Source organism: Artibeus jamaicensis, unplaced genomic scaffold (assembly GCF_021234435.1).
Source record: "Artibeus jamaicensis isolate MK-2021 breed Jamaican fruit bat unplaced genomic scaffold, CSHL_Jam_final contig_233, whole genome shotgun sequence".
Lineage (NCBI taxonomy): Eukaryota > Metazoa > Chordata > Mammalia > Chiroptera > Phyllostomidae > Artibeus > Artibeus jamaicensis.
This window is the reverse complement of record NW_026521486.1, coordinates 16,343,135-16,366,521: the sequence shown is the minus strand read 5'-3', so window position 1 is coordinate 16,366,521 and position 23,387 is coordinate 16,343,135. Positions and strand designations below refer to the sequence as shown.

General features: G+C 36.4%; 1 protein-coding gene across 4 annotated transcripts in view; it reads left to right on the top strand.

Moving 5' to 3' along the window:
- Positions 1-18,447, top strand: part of SCYL2 (SCY1 like pseudokinase 2) — a 59,823-nt gene extending 41,376 nt beyond the window's left edge. For all 4 annotated transcript variants that reach the window (XM_053661736.1, XM_053661739.1, XM_053661738.1 and 1 more), the window contains exons 11-18: positions 2,190-2,303; positions 6,027-6,159; positions 7,939-8,057; positions 12,025-12,125; positions 13,417-13,483; positions 13,637-13,729; positions 15,275-15,394; positions 16,503-18,447. In XM_053661736.1, the coding sequence (XP_053517711.1) occupies positions 2,190-2,303; positions 6,027-6,159; positions 7,939-8,057; positions 12,025-12,125; positions 13,417-13,483; positions 13,637-13,729; positions 15,275-15,394; positions 16,503-17,153 (1,398 nt within the window). In that variant the 3' untranslated portion in view covers positions 17,154-18,447. The remainder of the gene's footprint in view (positions 1-2,189; positions 2,304-6,026; positions 6,160-7,938; positions 8,058-12,024; positions 12,126-13,416; positions 13,484-13,636; positions 13,730-15,274; positions 15,395-16,502) is intronic.
- Positions 18,448-23,387: the final 4,940 nt, after the last annotated feature.

Sequence of the window (23,387 nt, the reverse complement as noted above, 5' to 3'; positions counted from 1 at the left end):
GGTCCCCGTGGCTTGCGGCAGTAGAGGGCGCCGCCATTTCCCCCGCTCTGACCACGCCCCCACATACAGCGTCACAACCCAGCGACCTGGGAGTCCAAGGCGCTGCTTCTCACATTTAAAGGGCCAGAACAGACCAAAAATGTCGCAGGAAGACCTCAGAGTCCCAGAGATAAATCTAAGCGACGAAGAAATAGCAAAACTCTCAGACGCACAGTTTAAAACACTGGTCATCAGGTTCCTAACAGATCTGGTTGATTATAGCCACAAATTAGAGAAACATATGAAGGCTAAACTAAGGGAAATGAATGGAATTCCACAGAAAACCCATAGAGATGAAAAGGAAACTGGGACTCAAATCAATGAAGTGGCCCAGAAGAAAGCAAATAATGGCCAAACAGAAAAGAGTCAAGGAGCAAGAATTCAAAGAAATGAGGAGAGTCTTAGGAACCTCCAGGACATCTTTAAACGCTCCAATATCCGAATTATAGGGGTACCAGAAGGGGGAAAGACACAACCACCAGTGGAAAAATTATTTGAACAAATAATAAAAGAAAATTTCCCCAATCTGGCAAAGGAAATAGACTTCCAAGAAATCCAAGAAGCTCAGAGAGTACCAAAAAAGTTGGACTCAAGAAGAAACACACCAAGGCATATCATAATTACATTAGCCAAAATTAAAATGGAGAGAATCCTAGAAGCAGCAAGAGCTAAGGGGACAATCACCTACAAAGGAGTCCCCATCAGACTGTCAGCAGATTTCTCAAAAGAGACCTTACAGGCAAGAAGGGGCTGGAAAGAAATATTCCAAGTCATGAAATCTAAAGACCTACAACCAAGATTGCTCTATCCAGCAAAACTTTCATTTAGAATGGAAGGACAGATAAGGTGCTTCTCAGATAAGATCAAATTCAAGGAGTTCATCATCACCAAGCCCTTATTATATGAAATGTTAAAGGGACTTATCTAAGAAAAAGAAGTTAAAGAAACAAGAACAGTGAAAGAACAACAAGCTCACAGTTATTAACAACCACACCTAAAACGAAAGCAAACTAAAAGAACAGCTAGATCAGGAGTGGAAACATAGAAATGAAGATCTCAAGGAGGGTTAGCAACAGGGGAGTGGGAGGAGGAGATGGGGGGAGAAGGTACAGAAAATAAGTAGCATAGACAGTAGATAGAAAATAGATGGGGGGGGGCAAGAATAGCATGGGAAATATAGAACCTAAAGGACTTGGGACACATGGACATAAACTAAAGGGGGGTAATGGTGGGGATGGGGGGCAGGGTGGAGGGGAATGAAGGGGGGAATAGAACAACTGTAACAGCATAATCAATTTTAAAAAATAAAAAAATTAAAAAAATAAAAAAAAACCATATAACTGTCTTATATCTGCTTTTTGAAAATCTGGGAATAAGTTAAATAAAAGGCTTCCCAGTATTTCGATAACAAGAGTCTTAGTGGTTAACTGGTTTTTATCTGCTAATGGCAAATGAACGTCTTTCAGTTTACCAAATATTGTCAATAACTCCTTCTTCGACACACATTGACATTTCCATTTTCTTTAGTAATCCCTTCTATGCTTTGCTAGAAGATCATTCTGACCCTTATCAGGTATCTGAGATGTTCTTCAGCCAGTTAGTTCTCAGCCATTGTTCTTCTTTTCCTTACTTTAATCCACTTATTCATCGTTCTTTTTCCCATTATCCTCATCATAGTTACCAGTTTCAATTATTTATGCAGTGCCATGGCACTAGTTAACAAGAATGTTTTAAATAACCTTTCCCATTTCTATGAGTTATACTTGCTTAAGTTTCAGAATTTAGAAGTACTTAAAAATATAAAGAAAACAGGTGTTCTGAAGTTTCTTGTTTTCAAAAGTAAATAAAGAATCGTGTTATCAGGGAAAGAAGTTAGAACGAGATCAGGGAATTTCGGCACCATATGCTAGTTTTATAACACAGTATGATTTTGAGGAAGCCTTCTGAGCCTGTTTCCTCATCTGTAAAATTGAAAACTGAAAATAACTATTCTTTCAAATAGTCGCTGAACAGACCAAATGATACGACTGACATACATAAAAGTTTATTTTAAACCATGTGACAAATTAGCCATACAAATGCAAAATGTTTTTCAATATGTGAGAGAAAAGGTGAGTCCCTAAGATTGATCCAATTAATTTTCTTAATAGGAACTCTGTCTAAACATCATTCCAACCTTTGCAAATCTTATAGACTACCCATCCATGAAAAATGCCTTGATACCAAGGATTAAAAGTGCATGTCTGCAAACATCTTCCCTTGCTGTAAGTAATTGCATATTAATTTTTGTTTTTCTTTTGTTTCTCATTGGTTTAAATAATTTTCCTTTTATAGTTTGTTCATATTGTGGCTTTCGGTAACCTGTATAGTACTATAAAAGAAAGCGATAGCTGTAGTTTTCCTGATATGTAATTTTATAGTAGTATATCCCTGATCTTATTCCCTATTGAGTGCGTCAGTAGAAAATTTGAGTAATTTCTTTTTCTTATCCTTTTCTATTTTAACTCACAATTTATTTGTTGGTAGTTTTAAAGTAATCACGAGAGTTTAAGTTGGTGTATAAGCCTAAAAGCTTTTTGAATGACTCCTTTTATAAACTGCCTTTATTTTTAGTCATCTACTCTTAATTTTTTTATCCCTCACTTACTTGCCTACATTCAAAAAAAGTAAAGGGTACAATAAACAGTAAGTTAATGAGAGTACAAGTGGGAGAAATAGTTGTACTCAGAAATCTGTGGTGAGGGTAGCTGCCTTCTTTGAATACAGAATTTTACTACTAAGTTACTTGGGAGTCAAGGAGGTAGTGTAAACAGTGTAGTTCTCATTGTCTCATATTGGAGGCAGTAAATGTCCCCCGCCTTTTCTCTAACTGTAAATCGTAAGCGTTATCTCACCCATATTCTATGCAGCGGAGAGAAAGAAGGAGCTACTACCCTTTGCAACAACATGGATGGAACTGGAAAGCATTATGCTGAGTGAAATAGGCCAGGTGTTGAAAGACAAATACCGTATGATCTCACCTTTAACAGGAAGCTAAACAACAAAACAAACAAGCAAGCAAAATAAAAACAAAGACACTGAAATAGAAAACAGGGGGACAGTGACCAGAGGGGAGAGGGAAGGGAATTTAAGGGGAAAAAAAGGGAGGGATTTGAAGGAACAAATAGGAAGGACACAGGGATGAGAACTAAGAGGGGAGGAAATGGGAGGGAGGTGGAGAGCATGGGGGGGGAGGCTGGGATGGGAGAAATAGACAAAAAACTGTACTTGAAAAATAACTAAATAAAAAAATTTTTTTTAATCTGCAAGAGAAAGTCAGTCAGTTACCTAAAAAGAAGCTCACATGAGACTGGCATCTTATTTCTCAAAAGAAACATTTCAGGCCCAAAGGGATTCACAAGAAATATTCAAAGTGATGAGAAGCAATGACTTATAACCAAGGCTGCTTAACACAAGGCTATCATTTAAAATTGAAGGAGAAATATAGAGCTTTGAAGACAATAAAAAGCTAAAAAAGATTGCTAACACCAAACCAGTATTGCACCAGATGTTAAGGGTCTTGCTTGGAGGAGGAGGAGGGGTTGGGGGAGAAGGAAAAGAAGAAAGAGAAGGAGGAAGGGGAGGAGGAGGACTAAGAGGAGGAGGAGAAGACAAAGAAAAAAAGGAAATACAAAATATCAGAGGAACATACTTAATAAAATAAAACTGTAATAAATGTGTCTATCAATAATTTTTAAAAAAGAAGTAACACTGAATACTCTCTTCAAATAGCAGCTTTAGAAAAAAGAGAGAAATGGCCTTCTTTCAATTGATCAATTGAATTTGCAGTTCTTTGGAGATCTCATCCATCCTTTTCTTCTTTGGTGAAATGTGAATTTAAACAAAAATAAATATTTGTAATTTAATAGATTTATAGGCAAAAGCAATTTAAAGGACATGACTTTACCTCACAGCCATCTAATTCATTTTTGTTCATGGTTTTTGTTGTTGTTATTTTAGGGATTTTAATTTTTGGTAGAAAGGCTGTGAGTGTAAAACAACATTAAAGTACGAAAAAATATCATTGTTTACTGAAATGACCATCTATGAAATTGGGTTAAAAACCCCCAGTTTTTATTCTGACTCTGCTGCTCTTTGTCCCTGTGCCCTGGGGGCAGATCACTCTACCTCTCTGAGTGTCTTTGGTCAACACAAAAAAAGTCCACTTCTCTGAAATTTGTTAATTTTAGTATTAAATTTCAAACTAGGTGGTAATAATATAGCTTAAAATTCACTTTTCAAAATGCCCTTTAAAAAGTCACATAAGTCATACTGTATTTCTTGGAAGCGTACATTTATTGAAGCACATGTTGTAGTTCATTTCTATGTTTGCAGAGTGAGATGGGAAGCTTGGATATTTAAATGATCTGTAATGCCCCAGGATGTTTATATTCCTTTTTAAGATGCCATCCAAGCCATTAAAAGCTTGTTGCTTAGAAGGAGTTATAATGAATGGATTTAGAACAGTTAACTGAAATGGATTTGCATTTTCTGTCACAGTTAGTGCTTTTACCTTTGGAGTGGCAAATGTGAGTTCTTGAATTGCATTCACAGGTATAGACTCTTAAGGTTTGAATGATCTAACTAGGAAATTCCTGAAACATGAATCATGAATTAGAATTATATTTCAGTAAACTTCCCTGGAAATATAGAAAGAAAATAAATTCTATGCACAGTTAGGTAAAATGCTTTAAAAAAAGCTCAATTCATGACTTACGTAATATTTTATACATCATAAAAGAAGTAAAAGTAAAGTGTTCTTTCCAGTTTCTCTTTATGGTGTGTGTGCACATAAGCACACACACACAACAAATGCAGCAATTTCTTTTATGAAACTAAGAGCAAGTTTAGCCTTTAGACATCATTTTGAATTTATAATATCCTGTGTGTTTGAATTTCAGAAAAGTTATACATTATTTGTCATAAAAATTTTTCATCTTGCAGAAATACAGTGCTTTGTAAATTCGGTTGCTTTCTGCTTTTCTTAGTTTACTTTTTTTGAAAAATGGAGTTTTATTCCTGTGATCCTGGCTGAGTATATTATCCTAACAAATTCCAGATGAAAAAATAATTAGGTTTTAATAACTGTATTAAAGATATATTTAGAAATAGTTCTATTTATTTAGGACAAATATAGATTCTCTTTACATGTTACTAAATATTTAAAGAATGAATTGAACCTGAGAATGGAACTGGAGACTACTATGCTAAGTGAAATAGGTCAGTCTGCAAAAGACAAATACTATATGATCTCACTTATAACTCAAATCTTATGAACAGAGTAAACTAATGAGAAAAATAGAACCAGAGACATGGAAACAGGGCAGAGACTGATAGTTGTAGGAGAGGAAGCAGGAGGGGGGAATGGTGGGAGGAAGGGGAAGGGACTAGTCAAAGGACATGTATGAGTGACTCATGGACATGGACAAGAAGGAGAGGATTGACTGTGAGAGGGGTGGGCTGAGTAGAGGGGGGTAAAAGGGGAAAAATTGGGACAACTGTAATAGAATAAACAATAAAGATTAAGAAAAGAATGGATTGAATCTGAGTTGTAGAAAAATAGTAGAAGCCCAGTAAAACTGATTACTTGGTGGGAGAATGCAGTCCTTTTTATGATTTAGATATCCCCAAAGAAATGTTCTCAGTAAACATAGAGTAAAATTTCTCAGATCCTAATCACTTTATTTAAAATAATACAAAATTAAAGTCATTCTTTAGCTTTAGCTAACTAGTGTCCTGGTAAAGCCATTGTAAATCTTTCTGAAACAAGTCAAGGGCATTTGTAATTATGTGAATTTCCTATATTAAGAAAGGATGAGAGCATTTCATCCTCTTATTCTTGGGTTATTTTTTAACATGTATCCATATGAAAATTAAATTTACACTTAAATATTTTGTTTTAATTGTAAAGACATTCAATGACTAATGCAATTTACCTCTTTTAATAGGTTCGTGTAAATTCATTAGTGTGCTTAGGAAAGATTTTGGAATACTTGGATAAGTGGTTTGTACTTGATGATATCCTGCCCTTCTTACAACAGATTCCATCCAAGGAACCCGCAGTCCTCATGGGGATTTTAGGTAGCTGAAAACTTAATATCATTTGATACTACTGAATTGTTTTACAGTCATGCAAATAAATTTTTCAATCTATAGAACCATTGTACTCTCATGTATTGTATATAGCATTCAGTAATTGAAGAATGATTGGGTAAGTGCCATGATGTAAATTTTCTTTGTGTTAATTTTAGCAAAAGCAGTAGAACCTTGACATTTACAAAGGAATAAGACATTGGGAATCCTTACTTCACAAACACCATTATAGCATATAGTCTTCCCTGTAAATTAGTACCAAAAAAGAGAGGCAGACAAAGCTACTTGAAATACTGATACTAGTCTTAATAGTGATACCTAATGTTCATTTGGTATACAGTTTGTAAGAAGCACTATGCTAAGTATTTCTGTACATTATCTTATTTTGTCCTCTCCAAAATCCAGTGAGAAATAGGTACTATTATTTCTCTTTTACAATAGCAAACTGAGGCTCAGAAGTGAAGTTATTGAAGATTACACAACTGATAAGTGATAGAGCTGGTTTTCAATTTAGGTATGTTTAAATCTTAACCACTCTGTTTCACTGTTAAGTAATTTGCCGGTGAAGCATATTGGTCTTACAGCACATTTTATTCTATTAGCATAGTTACAGATTACTGTGTTAAGAAACTCTAAACTTGTTTGGAAATAGAACTATGAGAGTCGCAATCTGGAAATGCTAGGGCTCTGCTATACTAATAGAAGCAGGCACAACTAATGAATCACAGAAGCAATAAAAAGTTCACTTTTTACTAAATTTGAAGTTCTTTGTGAATTTTGAAGAAAAACTGTATTACTCAGCCACGCATTTTTAACATCTATTATAGTGTCTAGTCTGTAGAAAGTTCTTAGCAAATATTTCTGGGAACGGTAGCAGGTAATTTATTGTGGACCTCTGCAGGGATAAAACTTTTGGGGTATGTATGAAAGTTTTGGGCTCAAAGAAATTAGTCCTCTTGAGAAGGAGTTTGGCATAGTGGAAAGAGCCTAGTCCCAGTCTGTGTCTTCATGTATCAAATGAGGATAAAAATAACATGATTATAAATGGAGGGAGTCTTATGAGAATTCAGTGAGACAACTGAAGAGAAAGTAATTAGCATAGTGCCTAGCAAATGCTTATTTGAACTTAGTAAGTTCTCAGTTAAGTTATTCTTTAAGTTTATACAAGTAAGTGATGTGTACATTAACAGGAGAATAATAGGCAATGGTATGTTCTAAAGCCTTGGATTATATACAAAACTCTTACAACACAAAAAAACAGAATGAGGAGTAAGTGTGCTCAGTTGACCAAGTGAAGGCTTTGTGGACTAGGTGTAACCAGCAGAGTCTTGAGGGCCCAGTGAACAGGTGAGACAATAGGGGGGGATTGTGTGGAGTTTAATTAAATGGCTGAGGTTCACATATGTTGAGTGTCATTGGTTAAAGATGTGAATAAATGTGTAGGAGTATACTTATACACTTTGAAATAGGTGTCTCCAGTGGAATGAGAGGTCTGAAATGTATACTCAAATGTTTTCAGCGGGCATTCTGTAACCTTATTGCTGCACCATAAGAACTGTACTTAGTACTGATAGGCTTTTAATGTTGTATGCTATCGTTAAAGGTGCTCTTAAACGAAAAGAGTGCAGGGTAAATATGTCATGCTGTTTAAATGATGGTGAAGCTGAAATCATTCTCATCTATATTCTATTCTATTCACCAAGTAGATGAACTATTTTCCTAATTTGTGATGTTAAATTATACAGTTTTCTCATTTTTTTCTGTCAGGCATTTACAAATGTACTTTTACACATAAGAAGTTGGGAATCACCAAAGAGCAGCTGGCTGGCAAAGTATTGCCTCATCTTATACCTCTGAGTATTGAAAATAATCTTAACCTCAATCAGGTAGGAGTAATTTTGTGCTCTATTCAATTTATTCAGCTTATTGTTTCTTGGCATTAAATATAGAAATATATTACTAATAAATATTGGTAAAATAAGGGAAAATATAACTGTTAAGTGAAAACTTGTGGGTTCGAAGTGTGGAGTGTGAGGTGGAAGGATGGGTCACTGGCGGCCTCAGTGGGAGGTAGTAAATAAGCGGAATGTTGGAAGGTGTGTAGGATTTGGGACTGCTTCACCTTTGAGGCTGGGAAGTATACATGCACAAAGGAATATGAATGTAATGTGCCTGGGGTGTGTATTCACTATTGCCATGTAGCGAGTCACTCCAAACTTGGTGGTTTAAAGAAAACGAGCACTTACCTCAGTGTCTGTGGGGCAGCCAAGCCAGAGCATGTATTCTCTGCTTAGTTTCTCTTACTTGTCAGTTGAAGGTCGGGTCTTATCTGAAGGCTCAGCTGGTCTAAGGGTCTGTTTCTAAGCTCATCCCATGGTAATTGGTGGAAATCCTTTTGGGCTGTTGGACTGGGGGCCTCAGTCCCTAGCCCTCTCTTAGCAGGATGCCACTGTCAATTCTTTGCTTCATGGGTTTCTCCAACATAGCAACTTATTTTACCAAAGCAAGGAAAAGAATCTGCTAGAAAGGTGAAAGTTACAGTCTTATAATATAATCAAGGAACTGACATCCCATTTACCTTTGCCATATTCTGTTGGTTACAAGCACCTCACAGATCCTGCCCATGCTCAAAGATGAGGGATTATAAGAAGGTATGAGTAGCAAAGGTGATAATTAGGAACCATTCTAGTGCATCTGCCACTGGGAATGAATAATCCAGTTCGAGAGAGCAATGCCTATAGTACAATAGGGGAGTAGTAGGAAAAGGATAAATTGAGACTAGAATAGGTAGATTTTAAATACCTATGTGATTTAGATATTTGAAATTTTTAGGGTGCGGTAAATGCTTGAGCAAAGGGGTGATGTGATAAAAAATTATTATGGAATTGTCTCTCTCTTATCACTGTAGTTACCACAGCCATGTACTTAAGTGCTTGGTTCTCCTAGAAGGCTGGCTGTTATAGCTTACTCTTCATTTTATACCTGGCAGTTAGTACAGTGCCAGAAATAAAAATGTTTGTTGAGAGAAAATTTGAGGTACAGAGTAATGACACCCTTTGTCTCCATAGAGCTGGTGTTCAATGAAGTGTAATGGAAAAGAGTGGGATGGGTTACTGTTAAACTGAGAGTGCAAGTGAATTAGAGCAAAGCTGGGAGTTAAGCAAGAGAGCTCTGGGCATAGAGGAGAGTATTGAGTTCATTAATGGAGTTTCCAAATTAAAGAAACGTGTGACATAAATCAGATCCAAACTTTATGGAAGCGGTAGGGGTAGCCTCTGAAAGTTTGCATTCTTAGATTTTAGTTTTTGGCTTGATAGTTTCTTCATATCTTGGATGGCATGTTAAAGTTATGATTGGCAAAAAAAAGAGACACAGTGAATATTGAGGAAGAATAGGACGATCAAGATAGTCTTTAACTTTGGATCATTTTTCTTCTTAGTTCTTATATTTATGATTTAGGGTGTTTAAAAATATCTCCAAATGCTTATTTTAGGATACGTAAATTTTTTTGAAATATGGTGTTAGTGTTTCTTCAGCTTTATGGTTGGTTTTTTAGGGGCCTGTTTTCATCAACAGAAATACTTTAATTCATCTCTTCTAGTATTTTAGAATAGTTGCATGGTCTAACTTAGAGTGGTCTGTTTTCCTATTCAGTTTATGGACAGGGTTCTTAATTCAAGACTGCCCTCTTCTGTCAGTTTTGATTGAAAATTATCTAAGTGTATTATACATTATGCAAAAATGATTATGTAGCTTAAAAATATTTTTAGCATTTAATTAAAAATAGCAAATTCTGTGCAGCAATCAAAACATAATCACAACATATGTCAGGGAGAGTTTCTAAGACTACCCTCAGATTCAGTGATTCACAAGGAGGATTCACAGGCCTCAGCATGTAGTTGTATTCACGCCAATTTCTTGTAATAAAAGAATATAAAGCAAAATCAGCAAAGGGAGAAGGCTCATAGGGCGAGGTGTGGGGCCAGAGATCAGGCTCAAGCTTCCAGAGGCATCTCCTGCTAATGGAAGGAGGAATGTGCTTTGTCTCCCCAGTGATGAGTTGTGACAATATGTGTGAAATGTTGCCAACCGAAGGAGCTCATTAGAAACTCCCTTCCTGGAGTTTTTATTGGGAGCTGATCAGGTAGCACCCTCTGCCTGTCATGTACTCAAATTTCAGATTCTCAGCACGAAAGTAGGTGTTCGGCATAAAACATACTCTTTCTACAGTTTCCAGGGGTGTCCAACCTGTGGCCTGTGGGTCGCATGTAGTCCAAGACGGCTGTGAATGCAGCCCACACAAAATTATAGATTTACTTAAAACATTATGAGATTTTTGTGATTGTGAGTCTCAGTGTATTTAATCTGTGGCCTAAGATAGCTCTTCTTCCGGTGTGGTGCAGAGACGCCAAAAGGTTGGACACTCCTGGTAGGCACAGTGAGCCACTGTCATTGGTTAATGGTGAGAACCTCTTAGTCCCTAGACCCCAGCAGGGGCCAACCTTGGAAACAGGCATTTCCAAGGAGAACAGTTCAGGCCTACACTAACTCTTTTTGTACTGAGCGCATGCAACAATATGTATGAATCTCAGAAGCATAATGGCGAACAAATGAAGGCAGACACAAAAGAGGATGTACTGAATGATTCCATTTATATAAAGTACAAAAACAGTCAAAACTACATGGTAGAAGCCAGACTAGTGTTTCCTCGGGGTGAGAGGGTGGTAGGTGACCGGAAGAGATCAGGAGGAAGCTTCTGGGGTGTTGCCAACGTTCCGTTTCTTCCTAAGCCTCCTGTTTAAATTCATTTTGATTTTTTTGAGCTGTGCACTTAAATATATACTTTTCTGTTAGCATGTTATATTATACTTCATTAAGAAGTTTTAAAAACCGATTAGCAGAGAGTTGGTCACCGTGAGGAAACTTGCCTTTTGTCACTCTGGTGGTGAGATACAGGGTGAGTGGGTGGTGGAGCGCGGTGGGAGGCCGTGGGGTGGACGGTAGGGAAGAGCAGCACTTGGGAGACAGGCAGGATGAATTCTGCTGGTGCCATGTGAGTTATTTAATGTCTGAGAAGGTTCTTGCTGAGCCTGAATTTCCTCATTTATAGGATAGAGATATTAATAAACCAACCTTGAAGACTCGTGAGGTTAATGAAACACTATGTATAAGCACCCGGCCCATGGGTGTAGTTAGGAGATTTGGGGAGAGGATGAAAGCGGTTCTAGGTCTTTTTCTGTAGTAGATGCTATTATTCAAATACATTGTTTATGATGATCCTTGAGGGCACTATACAAATTATTTAACCACTACATTAAGACATAGTGTCGGATTAACTTTATGAACTTTAATTGTTAGACTAGGTACATGTAGTATTTCTAACTTTTCAGAAAAACAAGTTTTATTTTGGCCAAACATTTTTATAACAATCTGAATACTTGGTAATTTCTTATCCATTATTAAGCATATTGTTCCTGAATGTACACAAATTTAGGTAGTCAATTTTGGGTTACTTTAGGAAAACCAGTACGTATGTAATAACTGCTGGGGATACATTTATATAATACCCCTGAATAATAGCTGTTAGACAGTCAGGGTATAAAATTGAAGAAGACATCTTTTCTGGAACTAAAAAGTCATCAATTATATCACCACCATACTAAGATGTTATAAAAGCTTGCTATGATAAACTGAGTTTAAATATACTTTTTTGTGACATCAATGGTATGAATGGGTCATATTCAGGTAAAAATGGGGAATATTATTATTTACTTGCTGAATTATCTGATTAATTAACATTTATTAATTGCTAACTTGAGACATTATAACCATATCTATTTCTTGTTATACCAGTTCAATTCTTTCATTTCCGTCATTAAAGAGATGCTTAATAGATTGGAGTCAGAACATAAGACCAAACTGGAGCAACTTCATATAATGCAAGAACAGCAGAAGTAAGTAGGTTGTGTGTGAATTGCATATGGTCCAGGAATAAGATTAAAATTATCTCATTATTAATTTTCTGGAATATGGACTAGAAAAAATTGATGGCTTTCAACTTGACAAAATTTTCAGCATATTAAATTGAACTGAGCTAAGGTAGACCATTGTTGAAAATCTAATAATTTCTGAGTACAAAAGTATAATATAACATAATCTTAGCATTTCTCTATATAGAGAAAATTCTGTTTCTGAAAAAATTTCTTCTTAGCATTAGCCACTGGCATTGTAAACTCAGGGTACTAGTTATTAAGAGCATCACTTATCAATAATTTTCAAATCTATAAAACCCTGGCATTTTGATTTCTTCCTTTCTCTTTTCTCTAACCCCAGAAACATTTAGGGAGCATTCATTTTATATACAAAGAAAGAAAAGATGAAAATTATTCACTGGAGAATGCTAGTTTATTAAAATCAAATTTTTGCTATATTCTTTGTCCCAGGGCCAAGGGTGGCAGGGGGACGACACATGGTTTTAGGATACCTGTTAGAGTCCACCCCTAAGCCAAAAGACATCTGAAAATCAGTAAAATTCATATGAACCATAGCAAGGTTACCGAAAAGAAACTTCTTAGCTTCTTCTCCAATGTGAGGTGAAGGCTTATGGAAATAAATCACACGGGGTGTATTATAGAATGATGCGAAATAGCCTTTGTATGCTCTAAGTATTCTGGGATGTATATATTGATATTCATGTTTGGTGGGATAACTGTATAAACATAGAAACCCTGAAAAAAAATTTTTTAATTATAACAAATTTTTAATATCTAGAATCTGTACTTGCGGTATAAATGAACCTTCTCTTTTCCTTCTTCCGACCTAAATCCTGTCTTTTATTGCAAGGCATGGATCAGATCCGTATCACAGTGGTTATAGCATTTATTGTTTGTTTAAGAGTCCACAGATTCTGAACTTTTCCCCATATTATATCTACTCTCTCAGTGTATAAACTAATGGTAGGAACCTTGCTTGCCTGGTTTTATGAAAATTTACATCCTGAGTAAATTTTCCAGTAAATCTCAAATGTTGAGTTAAAAAAAAAAAAGATTTGTATGCGAATGTTATTTTAGGAGGCAAGCAGACATTACTACTAGTAAACAGTGAAAAAGATTTATAGAATAAATAATGAAGTTGCAGTTTGTTTAGATTCTAATAAATGTAGATGAACTATTTTTTTAGTATGAGTATTGAAAAAATAATGCATTTCTCTTTATTGCTCTGTCATAATTCTCAATTTTCCTGTAGATCTTTGGATATAGGAAATCAAATGAATGCTTCTGAGGAGACAAAAGTTTCAAATGTTGGGTCTCAGGTAAGATTATTTTTAGATCAATCTTAGATTATTTAAGTTTTTGTAAAAAGTGCTTGACATTGTGCTTCATTTGTTGGCGGGGTTGCTCTTTAAGAAGTAAAATCACAAATTTTTTTTGTCCTTTAAGCAATTGACTTTTTTCTATTTCATCAGATGGACAAAGTCTTTAACAGTATTGGAGGAGACCTTCTGACCAGTGGTGATTCAGAACATAAAGAGGATGTGTTACAGAATAAGCACAAAAGAGTATGTTTCTTCACTCCAGTTCTTTGTGCTATATATATAGGAGGACTTCCTCTAAACAGGTTTTGGTTGGGAAACAGTGTTTAGCATCTTAACAAGAAATATTCTTAGTTCATTTTATGAAATTTAAAAGTTATCAGTGGAACATGAGCTGACCCATGTTGAGAATAAACATACTTAAGATTTTTAGTTGCTTTATTATTCAACATCCCACATGGTAACGTTTCTCGATTGCCTGGCTCCTCTGTTTGTTCTGCTGTATTTTGCCAGTCACAGCCCTTGGTAACTTCTGTGCCTCTTTTCTGCTTCTGATTTCAAATAATAATAAACAGTAAAATTACACTTTCCAATTGAAATATTGGTTAGCATCCAGTATTAAAAAATCCTTGAATTTTGTATCGCTGCTGAGACCAATTTTCTTCTCTTCATTCAGCAAATAAAAGAGTTACCTGTGTGGGTAAAGCCATGGAGCTACTGGACATTGTGGTTTACAAAACTATAAGAGAACATTCTGTGAGTTTACAGTTTAGCAAAGTTGATAAGAGAAAAAGACAAACACCAGATTTGATGCAGCCATTGTGAAAGAAGCTATTTATTTCTTCCCTGGCCTTTTGATGAGTTTCTAAAATAATTTTGGAGTGAGATAGGAGGAGGGACCCAAAAGAACCGGAATTATTTTCTGGAGAGTGGGCCTGTTGTAGTACAGGCTTTCCCCATGAGGTGTGTGTTCTAGGAAGCCATCTGTATCAGTGTACCAGCTGGCATTGTTGTGAGAGGCTACATTCAGCTTCAGTGAAATTTTTTTGAAAACTTTTTCAGTGTATTTGCCCATTTTGCAATGAGTGATTTACAAGTGTACCTGCCCACACTTTGCTGAGTGGTCAGCAGTTTTTTGACCAATAATGGCATAACCCTCATGCCCTATTCTTCATATTTATCTGATATTGTCCCAAGAGAACTTTTTTGTTTCCCTGGATGAAAAAAGTCCTCAAAGGGAAACATTTTGCCAATGTGGAAGAAGTGAAACTAAAAATGGCAAAAGCACTAAAAGGCATCAAAATTGGCAAGTTCAAACACTGTTTTGAGCAGTGGGAGAAACGTCTAGATGGGTGTTATTGCATCAGATGGAGAGTACTTTGAAGGTGACTGAAGTTTAAACATGTAAGAATAAATATACAATTTTTTATAAATAAATTCCAAGTTTGGGGGGATTACTTCTTATAGACTAGAGTTGAGTAAGAATCTCCCAGATTTATAAAATAAAACCACCTAATCATATTCTCATTGTCTGGAAAAATACGCTTCTAATGAATGGTTTTAAAATAATTATTTTCACATTAGAAATATTTTAGCACAAATTTTGTGAGTTTTTACCTAAAGTTAATCATTCTCTGCAGTTTGTTTAAAGTTATTTTGAAACATACCTGTTGGAATCGCCAATACAGGTATTGTCAAACATACCAAGATATACTTTACAAAATAAGAAATCTGCTGTTTTTCAAATGGAATTATGAATTTGCCAGTTCAGTTTTTATTTTTATTTTTAAGGCATCACTTACACTTGAAGAAAAACAAAAATTAGCAAAAGAACAGGAGCAGGCACAGAAGTTGAAAAACCAGCAGCCTCTGAAACCCCAAGTGCACACACCTGTCGCTCCAGTCAAACAGGTCAGAGTTAATTTCTTTTTCTTTTAAGCATACCATTCTTAAGGAATAAGGTAGTATAGAACTTAAGCTGCTCTTTGGGGTTTGTATAACCCGTTTACAGACTTTGTATTTAAAGAATACTTTACTATACAGTTTCTAAAAAGTATGGGCAGAAAGGGTTTTCCAACAATTCCTCAATAGCCTGCCTGCTGTATGTGTTTCAAGATAATGCTTGTTGCCAATAAGGAAGAAGCTAGATGAACAAGACAGTTTTTTTCTTTTTAAATATTAGGTGTGTTGGTACTAATTCAACACTAATCACTTTGAAGTGATCAGGAATATAATATTCATGCATTTACGTGTTTTTAAACAAAAGCAATTTTCAGATTTTGGCTTTTTAATTATAGTTAAGTTTGTAACTTGATTAGGAGTATTTTTTATATGACCTGACCCGTATTCAACTCCTGTTGTCTTCTAGGTAATGTTATAGGTGCTGTTACTTGTGGCAATGACTAATGTCCCTGCTTATAGAGAATTTACATTCTTACTGGTTTCAGAAATAACTTTTTCTTCAAAGCTTTCTTAAAATTTTTTAATCTCTTCTTAATAGAAAAAATTTTATGTGTGCCAAGAGGCAAAATCCAGAATATTTTGTAGTTACTTACATAATAATAAAGAAAATTTTTCACAAAATTTTGATAAAGTTAAATATAAAAATGATAAAGTATTCTTTTTTGTAATACAGATCCACTAATGAGAACAATACAGTTCTATTTGGGGGAAGGTGGAGGAGACAATATTGCATTTAAGTTCAAAATTAGTGTTTCCTAGCAGCAAGTTGTTTACAAATGTTCATTTGTAAAAAATGTACAGAAATGTGTACTGGCAGGTTGGATTTGGCCTCTGGGCCTTGGTTTGCCACCTTGGTGTAGACTGTTGAGCTTAATTTTAACTTGCCCATTATACTCTATGAAGTGTTTATTCATTATAAAGTAATTTGGAATTCTTGGAGATGAAGTAATTCCCTCGTGTTTTTCAGACTAAGGATTCTTTTTCTTTTTTTTTAAAGTATATTTTATTGATTCTGTTATTACGGTTGTCCCAATTTTTCCCCCTCTCTCCCCCTCAGACTAAGGATTTGACAGACACACTGATGGACAATAACATGTCATCTTTGACCAGCCTGTCTGTTAGTATCCCTAAAAGTTCTGCTTCAAGTACCTTCGCTTCTGTTCCTCCCATGGGCCTTGGCATGATGTTTTCCACACCGATTGATAATACAAAGAGAAATTTGACAAATGGCCTGAATGCTAATAACATGGGCTTTCAGACTTCAGGATTCAACATGCCAGTTAATACAAACCAGAACTTCTTCGGTAGTCCAAGCACACCTGGAGTGACCTCGATGCCACTGGGAACATCTTCTGCTTTGCCAAACTTCAGTGCTGTGGGGGTTCCTCCTGCTGGTGGAAAGCAGACTCAACAAAGACCCACAGATATGTCTGCTCTTAATGATCTCTTTGGCCCTCAGAAACCCAAAGTTAGCATGAACCAGTTATCACAACAGAAACCAAGTCAGTGGCTTAATCAGTTTGCTCCTCCTCAAGGGTCTCCAGGTATGGGCAGTTCAGTAATGGGAACACAGATGAACATGATAGGACAATCTGCCTTTGGGATGCAGGCCAACCCTTTCTTTAGCCCACAGAACTTTGCACAGCCACCAACTACTATGACCAATAGCAGCTCAGCTAGCAATGATTTAAAAGATCTTTTTGGGTGAGGTGTATTGCCCCTAATTTCAGAGGATTGCTTCAGTTTTAATCATGGGTGAACTGATTTACATCTTTATATACATTGCTTGGAGGAACTACTTCTGTGGGAAAATAAGTGGTTCTGAGACAGAAAATACCTGTTTCCATGCCCGCATAGTGGTTGTATGGACTTCTATAAGAGTAGAAAGCATTTTTAAAGGATTGAGGATTTTTTTCTCACTTACTGTATTCAGGTTTTTAAGAGACCCAACCTGTACTTATCTCAGAAAAAAAAAAAAAAGATACTCAAGTATCCTGAATAGCAGAATTTTTAAATCAAATGTTTATTTTGCTTGAAAACCTGGTATTATTTTAAAAAATCTAGTTGATGGTAATTGCAATTTTTATCTATTAAATACTACATGGTACACAGTCTGCCTTCACAAGTCGTTAGTCTTCATTTTAATATGTGAAAAATCTTAATGCTGTATTGATTTGTTTGCATTTAGTGTGACTGAGCGAGGAAATAATAACAAGCAAAACGAGAGGGATCGGGGTCACTTGCTTTTTCCAATCTTCTCAGATGAACTGATGTTTAGTACAAAAGACTGAGCAAAATTTAACATAATGTTGACTTCATTGGTTCAAACTAAAGGCGTTATTAACCACCTTAAATGCAAATTAATCATTGTAAATTATATTTTAGCATGGTCTGCCTCAAATAGTAATTTTTTTTGCATTTACTCGGATATACTAGAATCACTTTTCCTGTGGTATCACAGACAGGAGAGGTCTGTACCGGTCTGTGCAGACATTGCACAAAGCCCTCTGATGTGATTTCCCTGACGCGGCCTTCGTCATTCATCTGAATTCAGGATTCTGGGGTTGCAATACACGTGAATTGCGTTTTCAAAAGGAGATTTGTAAGAACTAAACTATATTTAATGAGTAAAGTTTTGAGATTTCTGCTGTATTGTTTCAAATGTAATAAACTTTACTTCTATAAAAATGAGCAGTTGCATCTTCTGGCTACCAAGAGATCACTTTTGAGCCCACCATGAGAAAGTCTGACCTCACAACTGAAGTTTACTTCTTTTCTAGTAACATTTGTCTTTGATTTGCTGATAATTCATTCAGTCACAGACTGAGCCTTATGCTTGTAAATGTGATTTGTATTTTGTTAAATTATATTCCATCATTATATGACAACTTTAAAATGGTCTTTCAGAGAAATATTTATGTATTATAGTTGCTGCCATAGAGTTTGTGGTTTTTTAAATACCCGAAACCAGCAATTATTTGAAATAAACCATATGCAGTTTAGTGTGCTGATACTGTTTATTCTTTGAAATATATATGTATACATACACTAAATGTCTCATCAACCACACAGAACTTGATTATAAAGTGTAATTTGATGCTAATTTTGTTGGCGGCACTCAGTAAGAGCATACTTTAAAGAATAAGAAGTTAGCTTTACATCTGGTTTCTTTATGAGCTGTATACTTAGTTCCATAGTTTTAGAGAAAGGACTCACAGGATTGTTGAAGAAATAGCGAAGAAATGAAAAGCACTGGGAAGATCACGTGTTTCTACAAACACGTTCACACTGTGACCAGAGTATGTCTTATTTGTAACACACTAAGATTTCTCTAGAGAAAAGTTTACATGGAATAAAATTGCTTCATGTTAAAGAGTTTTTCTTTGTAACAATTCAGTGGTCACTGTTTATTAGGAAATTGCTTTTTATTTTGTAAAATACTTTGATGTCAGTATGTTGAATTCTAGTTAGAAGGAAAGCTTCATGTAATACACATACTTTGAACTTCTAAGTATAGAAGTTAACCTATAAAAATAGGTTATTTGAAAACATATGGTATATAATTCTTAGGTAATTTTCGTATCTTGAAATTTGCTCATGTATTGAGGTACGGTGCTACATTTTTAGAAAACTTTTCCCTACACTTTATTTCCTCAAAGCTATATTATTTAAATAATTTTCAACAATTGAACTGTTACCACTGCCTTTCTCTGTTGAGAAATTGCCTCTGAAAAATAGTTCTATTTTTAGGCTTGTATTTCCATGTGAACAGAGTTTTCAAAGTACTAGATCACCTTAACAGTTATTTTAGATATTGACAGCATTTAAGTTTCTTATGCTTAGAGTAGAAGATTGGTAAGTTGGAAAGTACCTGCAGACAAAAATTACAGGAAAGGTCCCCTTTTATTTCACTTGGCCCTTCTAATACTAAAGTGTGTGATGTATGTGGAGTTGTGTACATGGAAAGGGAAATTGACTGTGTGTTTGGTGTGTTTTTTATTTGGAATGCTATGACCCTTCCTTTCACCTGAATAAGTTAAGGGAGTAGTTTTTTGTTATGTTGTTTATTTTTTTAACCTGTAAAATACCTCTCATGGTTGCTTTTACATATTAAAGGAAAAGCATATGTGAAAGTACCTGATAGCAAGTACACAGTATGCACCAAATAAATTTTAGCTTTGATCAAACATTCCATATTAAGTTGTGATTTCATTCTTTGTGATTTACTGGTCTTGAAATCATTTTAGAGCAAAGCAAATTATAAGTGTTCAAACCACTGTATAGGAATTTAAAAGATTATGTCAGTAGCTTTCAAAGTGTAACAGTGACATTCACTAAGAAATGTATCTTACAATGCAGACCAGTATGTAAAATATATACTGGAAACAAAAGTTTCAGGATACTGGAAAACGTCTTGAATTTTTTATTTTATACTATTTATTTTTTTTAAATTGATTACAATGTCTAAAAGGATTTCGTGTTGTAGTTTGAATAAAAGCAAAATAATTCAGCCCTGTTTTGTCCAAGCAGACATAGAAACAGAGGGCCAGGGATTTACACAGCCTTTCCTGAGTTGGTCAGAGCCAGGAAGAGAAACTAGATTGTTTTCTAATCTGCAGTCCCACTCTCTCTACCATGTCGCATCCTTTATGTGCTTTATTGTATTGAATTCTTCTGGAGTAGCATTGGTAGAAGCTGTTTTATGTAGCAACTGTGTGTTCAGTGCTTATTGGTTACCGTAAATACATTCACACTGGAAAAATTGAGTTAGAGGGAGATGACAGAACAAATGTTTAGTCAGAGCCTTTGGGCTGCTTCTCTGAATGCTGTGTGCAGAGGCCGGGGGAGCCGGGTCAGCAGTGCTTGCAGTGTGGAACAGGACTAAGGCATGTGGCCTCTAGGAGCAGGAGGTGCAGTGCAAGAAGCCATTTCACCAACATGGAGTGTGTTGGCTACCGGGAACTTTGTCCAAAGCAGCCAAGTTGCTCCAGCTACTCAGAGGTTTTAACCACCTGGGGGTCAAGCCATGTATGTGATTTTAAATTTTCTAGTAACCACATTTTTAAATAAATAGGCAAAATTAATTCTTTTTTAAAAAATTTAAAAGTATATTTTATTGATTATACCATTACAGTTGTCCCATTTCCCCCCTTAATTCCCCCCTACCCTGTACAACCCTCCCCCCACATTACCCCTTTAGTTCATGTCCATGGGTAATATGTATTAAGTTCTTCGGCTTCTCCATTTCCTATACTATTCTTAACCTTCCCCTGTCTATTTTGTACCTACCATTTATGCTTCTTATTCCCTGTACCTTTTTCCCCATTCTCCTCCCTCTTCCTCCCCACTCATAACCCTCCATGGGATCTCCATTTCTGTGATTCTGTTCCTATTCTAGTTTTTTGCTTGGTTTGTTTTTAGGTTCAGTTGTTGATAGTTGTGAGTTTGTTGTCACTTTTCTTTTTTCTTTTTTAAGATTTTATTTATTTTATCTTTAGAGGGGAAGGGAAGGAGAGAGGGAGAGAAACATCAATGTTTGGTTGCCTTTCGTGTGTCCTCTGCTGGGAACTGGCCGTACAGGGAACCGGCCTGCAACCCAGACATGTGCCCTGACTGGGAATCGAACTCATTTTTCTGTTCATATTTCTGATCATCTTTTTCTTAGGTAAGTATCTTTAACTTTTAATGTAAGGGCTTGGTGATGATGAACTCCTTAACTTGATCTTATCTGAGAAGCACTTTATCTGCCCTTCTGTTCTAAATGATAGCTTTGCTGGATGGAGTCATCTTAGATGTAGGTCCTTGCCTTTCATGACTTGGAATACTTCTTTTCAGCCCCTGCTTGCTTGTAAGGTTTCTTTTGAGAAATCAGCTGATAGTCTGATGGGAACTCCTTTGTAGGCGACTGTCCTTTTGTCCTACTACTTTTAAGATTCTCTCCTTATCTTTAATCTTGTGTAATGTAGTTAGTTATTATATGCCCTGGTGTGTGCTTCCTTGGGTCCAACTTCTGTGGGAATCTCTGAGCTTCCTGGACTTCCTGGAAGTCTATTTGCCAGATTGGGGAAGTTCTTTTTCATTATGTTTTCAAATAAGTTTTCAATTTCTTGTTGTTGCTCTCCTTCTGGCACCCCTTTGACTCAGATGTTGGAATGCTTAAAGTGATCCCACAGGTTCCTAAGCCTCTCCTCATTATTTTGAATTCTTGTTTCTTCCTTCTGTTCCAGTTGAATGTTGATTTCTTCCTTCTGTTCTAAATCATTGATTTGAGTCCTGGTTTCCTTCTCGTCACTGTTGGTTTCCTGTACATTTTCCTTTAATTCACTTTGCATAACCTTCACTTTTTCTATTTTGCAATCATATTCAACCATTTCTGTGAGCATCCTGAACATTTGCAAGCATTGTTTTGAACTCTGCATCTGATAGGTGGCTATTTCTGTATCGCTTAGTTCTGTTTTTGGAGTTTTGATCTATTGTTAGTTTTGACCTGCTTGTTACACACTAAGGGGCTAAGCCTTAGGTATTCACCAGGCCAGGGTAACCCACCTTCCTGCTGTATTTGGGGGAGGGGATTTAGAGGGAACAATGCTGCTTGCTCAGCTCTTAGCCAGCTTTTAGTCACTTCCTCAGCCACCTACCACCAAATTGGGCCCTTCTGGTGCTGGTCCCCGGGTGGGTGGGTTTGTGTTTGTTCTGGGACCCTGTGGGTCTCTTTAATGAACTATCCTGTGAGGCTGGGAGTTTCTCCCTCAGCTGTAACCCCCACAGGTTTTTATAGGTAGAGGCTTTGAGGCTTTATTTCCCCACACTGGAACCGTGGATTGTGTGGTCTGTCTCGCTCCCCAGTTGTTCTTCCCAGTTTATTTGCATGCAGATGTGGGACCGACTGCTTCACCAGCCGCTGTCTCACCCATCCTGGTCCTCTAGCCACTGCCTTGCTGAGTCCTCTCCACCCTGGCCTCCCATCTCCACCCCTCCTGCCAGTCTGGATGAATGTTTCTTCTTTAACTCCTTGGTTGTCAGACTTTCATACAGTTCTATTTTCTGGCAGTTCTGGTTATTTTTTGTTTGTAAATTTGTTGTCATTTTTTAGTTGTGCTAGGAGGCAAAGTGTATCTACCTATACCTCCATCTTGGCCAGAAGTCTCTACTAAGCTATTTTAAACTAGGGCTTCGCTTAAACTGCTAGCAAAGGCCATATGGAATTACATGTATATACCTAGCCTAGCTTAAAAACTTTCCTTTCTTAGGAGTTCTTTTGAAATGTGCCTGACGAGGAAATACAGTTTAGCTACTTTAATTACACCTATTTGATGTCATTCTAATTTTTATCTTGTCTTGCTTTTCTACTTTTTTGGATACATTCATTTGTGTAATGGCCTAGATTATTAGGAAAGCCACTGTTTGACTTTTGTATAAAAGTAAATGAGATCCAGACTTTAATGTCTAGAATTTGAGCATAGGAATCAACATTCATACAAGTGTCTTCCAAGTCTGTGTCCTTAATAGCTTGCCAGTCTTTCTACACTCGGTGGTCAAATGAAAGTCAGACGTGAGGCATTCCATGAGCACCCTAGAAGTGCCTGGATGGTGGAGTCAGATGAAGCTGGGTTTTGTTTTTAAGTTTTCTTTTAAATTCAGGGGAAAATTATATCATTGATGCTGTAGGGGTGGGGATACATTTATACTGTAGGGAGGTGGGCTGGGGTGCTTTAACAATTGTCATGTGTTGGTACAGATCCAAAATGTTTTTAAGAAATTCTTGTCTCTGCCAGAAGGTGCTCTTAACACATCACTTTTGTGAAGTGTTGGAAAGGCCTCTGGTGAGGGTCAAGTGCTCATTGGACTGCTCCAGCTTCAGGAGGAGGGACCATTGCTGCCCCCCTCCAAGGATGGCAGAGACCTGCCAGTAATCAGCAGTGATGACCGTACTCTATGTACT